Source organism: Amblyraja radiata, chromosome 25 (genome assembly GCF_010909765.2).
Source record: "Amblyraja radiata isolate CabotCenter1 chromosome 25, sAmbRad1.1.pri, whole genome shotgun sequence".
Lineage (NCBI taxonomy): Eukaryota > Metazoa > Chordata > Chondrichthyes > Rajiformes > Rajidae > Amblyraja > Amblyraja radiata.
In genome coordinates this window covers 511172-517001 of record NC_045980.1, presented here as the reverse complement: position 1 = coordinate 517001, position 5830 = coordinate 511172, and the positions used below count along the sequence as shown (strand labels likewise).

General features: G+C 56.6%; 1 protein-coding gene across 1 annotated transcript; it reads left to right on the top strand.

The window, feature by feature from the left end:
* Positions 1-2412: 2412 nt before the first annotated feature.
* On the top strand, positions 2413-4345 carry LOC116987218 (dehydrogenase/reductase SDR family member 4-like). Its single transcript, XM_033043080.1, has 2 exons — positions 2413-2653; positions 3519-4345. The coding sequence occupies exons 1-2, from the start codon at positions 2451-2453 to the stop codon at positions 4066-4068; spliced, it is 753 nt and encodes a 250-aa protein (XP_032898971.1). The 5' UTR covers positions 2413-2450; the 3' UTR covers positions 4069-4345.
* The last annotated feature ends 1485 nt before the right edge of the window (positions 4346-5830 follow it).

The window sequence follows — 5830 nt, the reverse complement described above, 5'->3', positions numbered from 1 at the left end:
ATCTTCTTCCCCCGGGTCCCCAACGTGAGATCCCGGGCTGTAGACGCCGCACCAGCTGGAGCTCTGCAGACCGCGGCTTCAGGCTGCGACTTCAGGCTGCCGGCTGCCCCGGGTCAGCGAAACGGAGCGCTCCCCTCCAGCGAGCCCCAGCGAGGGCTCACCCGCTCCACGCCGAGAGTCCACGCTGCGCCCGCCGCTGAAGCCCCGGGCGCGTCTCCGGGAAAGGCCGCGTCGATCCTTGATGTTAGGCCACGGGGGAGGCGACCTGGAAAAACTCGCCTCTCCGTGGAGGAGGCGACCGAAGCGGCCGTTCCTGGAGCAGGCGTATGAGACATCCGTGCTCACGGCCGCGCACGCTAAAGTCACCGTGTCATTGCGTTCTACAGGGCGGGTGCATTGGATGTGATCACAGGCTGAGAGACAGGTTCTGTTAAAAACACAGCGAGATGATTCATTACCGGCATGGGTCACTCCGCGACCACTAACTAATACCTGCCCGAATACTACACACATCTGGCTTCAGAGACCGCAGGTGCTGCAAACTTGGAACCGTGCAGGAAAACAATCAGGTGGAGAGAATAAACAAAGTTAAAGTTTAGGTGTCAACTGCTCTATATCGGTGAGACCAAGCACAGGCTCGAGGGATTGGGGGGGGGGGGGGGGGGGGGGGGGGGGGCGAGAAAACGAAAGGAAGAGGCTGAGACAGTAAGATTTGTGGGAGAACTGGGAAGGAGAGGGGAAGGAGGGAGAAGGCAAGGACTGTCTAAAATTGGAGAAGTCAATGTTCATACCGCTGGGTTGTAAACTGCCCAAGCGAAATATGAGGTGCTGTTCCTCTAATTTGCGCTGGGCCTCACTCTGACCACGGAGGAGGCCCTGGTCAGAAAGGTCAGATTGGGAATGGGAGGGGGGGTTGAAGTGCTGAGCCACCTGGAGATCAGGTTGATTATTGCGAACTGAGCGGAGGTGTTGGGCGAAGCGATCGCCGCACTTGCGCTTGGTCTCACCAATGTAGAGCAGTTGACACCTGGAACGGAGGATGCAGTAGATGAGGTTGGAGGAGGTGCAGGTGAACTTGTGATGTTATATCAACTGATTGGACAGCGGGCAAAACAACGTTTTTCACTGTACCTCGGAATACATGAGATAAATAAATCCAAAGGTAATGTTAAACCCAGATCCGGCCCCAATCCGTTTCGGCAAAAACAGGACAGAACCCAAATGGGGCAGAAGTGTTTTTTGAACTTCCAATTGGGCAAATCTAAAGAGGGGAGAGCCAAAACTCAAAACTTTGTTCAAGGGTTACTTGAAATTAGAGAAATCGATATTCACACCGCTTGGCTGTCAGTGGTGCGGGTACAAATGGGAAAATAGAGCTCTTAAAGATAGCGGAGTCAGGGGATATGGGGAGAAGGCAGGACCGGGGTACTGATTGGGGATGATCAGCTATGATCACAGTGAAGGGCCGAATGGCCTACTCCTGCACCTATTGTCAGGTAGATGAGGCGGAGAGGGCGACCCGGCCGCCAGCACGTTGCCCACCTCTCTCAATCTCTCTGCCTCTCCCGCAGAAAGTCCCGCCTTCCCTCACTCCCCATTGGCCGCCCCCATCCCCTATCCGTCACCAACACCACCTCGTCGCTCACCAGTCCCCGCCCCCCGCTCCCCCATTGACCGCTCTCCCACGTCGCTCAAAGTAACCCCCCCAAACACCGCCCCTCACACTCCCATTGGCCGCAAGGTCAGTCCGGCAGTCCCGCCTCCCAGGGAGGATCGGCAGCAGCCATTGGCTGCTTCCCACGTCGCTCAACGAACCGTCTAGACTCCGGCGCTCCCATTGGGACCTGCCAGCGTCACTCAGGGTATCTAGCGTCCCCCATTGGTCCCGCACCCTCTCTCACATTGGCTGTTCCCCGCGTCGCTTAGCGCCGCATTCCGCGTCCCCATTGGTCGGGGTGGGGAGGGGGCGGGGTAGCACCGTGACCTTCAACGAGCACATGGGCTTGATCGAGGATGGCGCGACATAGTTTGGATACACGACGTGGTGACGTCATCACGCCGTCTGACCGACCAGTGGGCGGAGATAGGGGGCGGGACATGGAGGTGCGCGTTGACGGATATCCGGTCCGAGCAATCAACGAGTGTCGACGTCACGCCGTTGTGGGAGGGACAATAATGAGCCGTGAGTGACATCCGGTTCGACCAATCTACGATCGGCGCCATCGGTGCGTCACGCCGTTGAGGGCGGGACATGACGTGGGCAGTGACTGACATGCGGAAGGACCAATGAACGAGCGAGGACGGTCAGTGCATCACGCCGTAGTAGGTGGGATATCAGGCGGGACCAACCAATGAGATGCCGTGATAGGGTGGGACGACGTTGATCGACAGCTGCTCCGCCCAATCGCCAGGCAGCCGGGCATCCAGCGTCGCCGCGGTCACCCCCCGCCATGTTGTCCGGCAAAGCGGCCGTGCTGACCGCCTCGACCCGCGGCATCGGCCTGGCTGCCGCCCGCCGCCTGGCCCGCCACGGCGCCCGGGTGCTGGTGAGCAGCCGCCGGCAGGACCACGTGGACGAGGCGGTGTCGGGCCTGCGGGCCGAGGGGCTGGAGGCCTGGGGCATTCCCTGTCACGTGGGCCGCGGGCCGGACAGGTAACGGCGCCGGCGCGTCACAGGGGGGCAATGACGGCGGTGATGTCACAGGGTGGCCGTGACGTAACATGGCTGTGACGTAACATGGCTGTGACGTCACGGAGGGGGAGGCGGCCAATGGGATGCGATAGTGGTGACGTTATGAGGGGCGAGACGGCGAATGGGAGAGGAGGTGGTGACGTAATGGGGTAAGGAGGCCAATGGGCTGCGATAGTGGTGACATCATGGGGGGCGAAGCGGCCAATGGGAGACGGGGGTGGTGACGTCATCGTGGGCGAGGCGGCCAATGGCAGCCAGGGTGGTGACGTCATCGTGGGCGAGGCGGCCAATGGGAGAGTGGAGCGGTGACATAATGGGGGGGCGAGGCGGCCAATGGGAGGCGTGAGCGGTGCCATGGCGAGGCAGCCAATGGGAGGCAGGATGGTGACGTATTTGGGGACAAGGCAGCCAATGGGAGGTGGGTTCGTGACGTGGGGCGAGGCAGCCAATGGGAGGCGGGTTCATGACATCCTAAGGGTGAGGCAGCCAATGGGAGGGAGGAGCGGTGACATCATGGGGGGCTAGCCAGCCAATGAGAAACGTTGATGTAATGAGGGGCGAGGTGGCCAATGAGAGACAGGTTGGGTAGTGGGCAGATGCATGGCAGATACAGTTTAATGATTGTGGATGATCTGCCATGATCACATTGAATGGCGGTGTTGGCTCGAAGGGCCGAATGACCTACTTCTGCACCTAATGTCTATTGCCAATTATCAACAGAATATTGTAGGCATGAATACAGATCAGATCAGTGTGTTCACATTGAATGGCGGTGCTGGCTCGAAGGGCTGAATGGCCTACTCCTGCCTCTATTGTCTATTGACAGGGAGGCGCTGGTAGCTGAGGCCGTGCGCCTGTTCGGTGGAGTGGACATCCTCGTCTCCAACGCCGGAGTCAACCCGCACGCGGGCGGCATCCTGGACTGCCCGGAGAGTGCTTGGGACAAGCTGTGGGAGGTGAACGTCAAGGCGGCGGCACTCCTCGTGGGGCTGGTGGCCCCCCACATGGAGAAGAGGGGAGGTGGGTCTATCGTGCTGGTCAGCTCGGTGGCCGGCTACAGGCCGTCGTTCCCCATCGGGGCGTACGGGGTGAGCAAGACGGCGCTGCTCGGCCTGACCAAGGCTCTGGCTGGGGAACTGGCCCCGCTCCGCATCCGGGTCAACTGCCTGGCCCCGGGCTTCATCAAGACCAACTTCAGCTCTGTTCTGTGGGAGGAGGATGGCCTCCGGCGGGAACTGGAGAAGGGGGTAGCCATGGGGCGGCTGGGAGAGGCAGAGGAGTGCGCCGGAGTCGTGGCGTTCCTCTGCTCGCCTGACGCGGCCTACATCACCGGGGAGACGGTCGGGGTGAACGGGGGCATCGACTGCCGTCTCTGAGCTGCCTTCACTCTCCTCCCCCCTCGTCTCCGATCCTCGAGCCCCCCGAGGAATGGCCGCAAAAAATCAGCTCCAGAAATCCACAAAAATCGACTGGAATTATTCCTACTAATTATCCCTGCTGTCCCTTCTCCTCACTCCGCAATAACCATCCTGATCTCCCGGTGGCTCAGCACTTCAACTCCCCCCTCCCATTCTAGGCTCGAAGGGTCGAATGGCCTATTCCTGCACCTATTGTCTATTGTCTATTCCCAATCTGAACATTCTGTCCTGGGTCTCCTCCATGGCCAGAGTGAGTCAATAGACAATAGGTGCAGGAGTAGGCCATTTGGCCCTTCGAGCCAGCACCCCCATTGAATGTGATCATGGATGATCATCCCCAATCAGTACCCCGTTCCTGCCTTCTCCCCATATCCCCTGACTCCGCTATCTTTAAGAGCTCTATCTAGCTCTCTCTTGAAAGCATCCAGAGAACTGACCTCCACTACCCTCTGAGGCAGAAAATTCCACAGATTCACAACTCTCTGGGTGGAAAAGTGTTTCCTCGTCTCCGTTCTAAATGGCTTACCCCTTATTCTTAAACTGTGGCGCCCGGTTCTGGACTCTCCCAACATCGGGAACAAGTTTCCTGCCTCTAGCGTGTCCATCTCTTAGTAATCTTATTTGTTTCAATAAGAAACCCTCTCATCCTTCTAAACTCCAGAGTATACAAGCCCAGCGGCTCCATACTCTCAGCATATGACAGTCCCGCCATCCAGGGAATTAACCTTGTAAACCTATGCTGCACTCTCTCAATAGCAAGAATGTCGTCCCTCAAATTAGGGGACTAAAATTGTGCACAATACTCCAGGTGTGGTCTCACTAGGGCCCTATACAACTGACCCATCGCAAATTGGAGGAGCAGCACCTCGTATTTCGCTTGGGCAGTTTACACCCCAGTGATATGAACATGGACTTCACCAATTTCAGGTAGTCCCTGCCTTATCCTTCTTTCCCCTCCCCTTCCCAGCTCTCCAACAGCTCACTGTCTCCGCCTCTTCCTTTCTTCTTCCCGCCCCCACCAGCCCCACATCAGTCTGACCAAAACGTCGCCTATTCCTTCGCTCCATAAATGCTGCCTCACCCGCTGAGTTTCTCCAGCATTTTTGTTTACCTTCGATTTTTCCAGCATCTGCAGTTCTTTCTTAAACATTCTACTCTCGAGTCCGTGAGTGATACGGTGTGGAAAGAGGCCTAACTTGCCCACGCTGGCCACCTCCTCAACTTAATACCTTTCATCTAACCAATGATTGTTCTGGAATGGTTATATACATATATTTTTTTTTAATTTTAATTAAAATATTAATTCATAAGTGTTTTTTGTCATTATTTCGGTCAAGAAAGCTAATTGCATGTTGACCTTCATAAGTAACATTCGCAAATTTGCAGATGACACAAAGCTGGGTGGCAGTGTGAACTGTGAGGAGGATGCAGGGTGACTTGGACAGATTGGGTGAGTGGGCAGATGCAGTTTAATGTGGATAAATGTGAGGTTATCCACTTTGGTGGCAAGAACAGGAAGAGATTATTATCCGAATGGTGTCAAGTTGGGAAAGGGGGAAGTACAATGGGATCTGGGGGTCCTTGTTCATCAGTCACTGAAAGTAAGCATGCAGGTACAGCAGGCAGTGAAGAAAGGGAATGGCATGTTGGCCTTCATAACAAGAGGATTAGAGTATAGGTCCTTCTGCAATTGTACAGGGCCCTAGTGAGACCACACCTG

Excerpts from the sequence above, each read along its gene's own strand:
- LOC116987218 (XM_033043080.1), top strand. The coding sequence starts at position 2,451 with ATGTTGTCCGGCAAAGCGGCCGTGCTGACCGCCTCGACCCGCGGCATC. Across the intron at positions 2,654-3,518 it reads GTGGGCCGCGGGCCGGACAG|GGAGGCGCTGGTAGCTGAGG; the intron begins GTAACGGCGCCG and ends GTCTATTGACAG.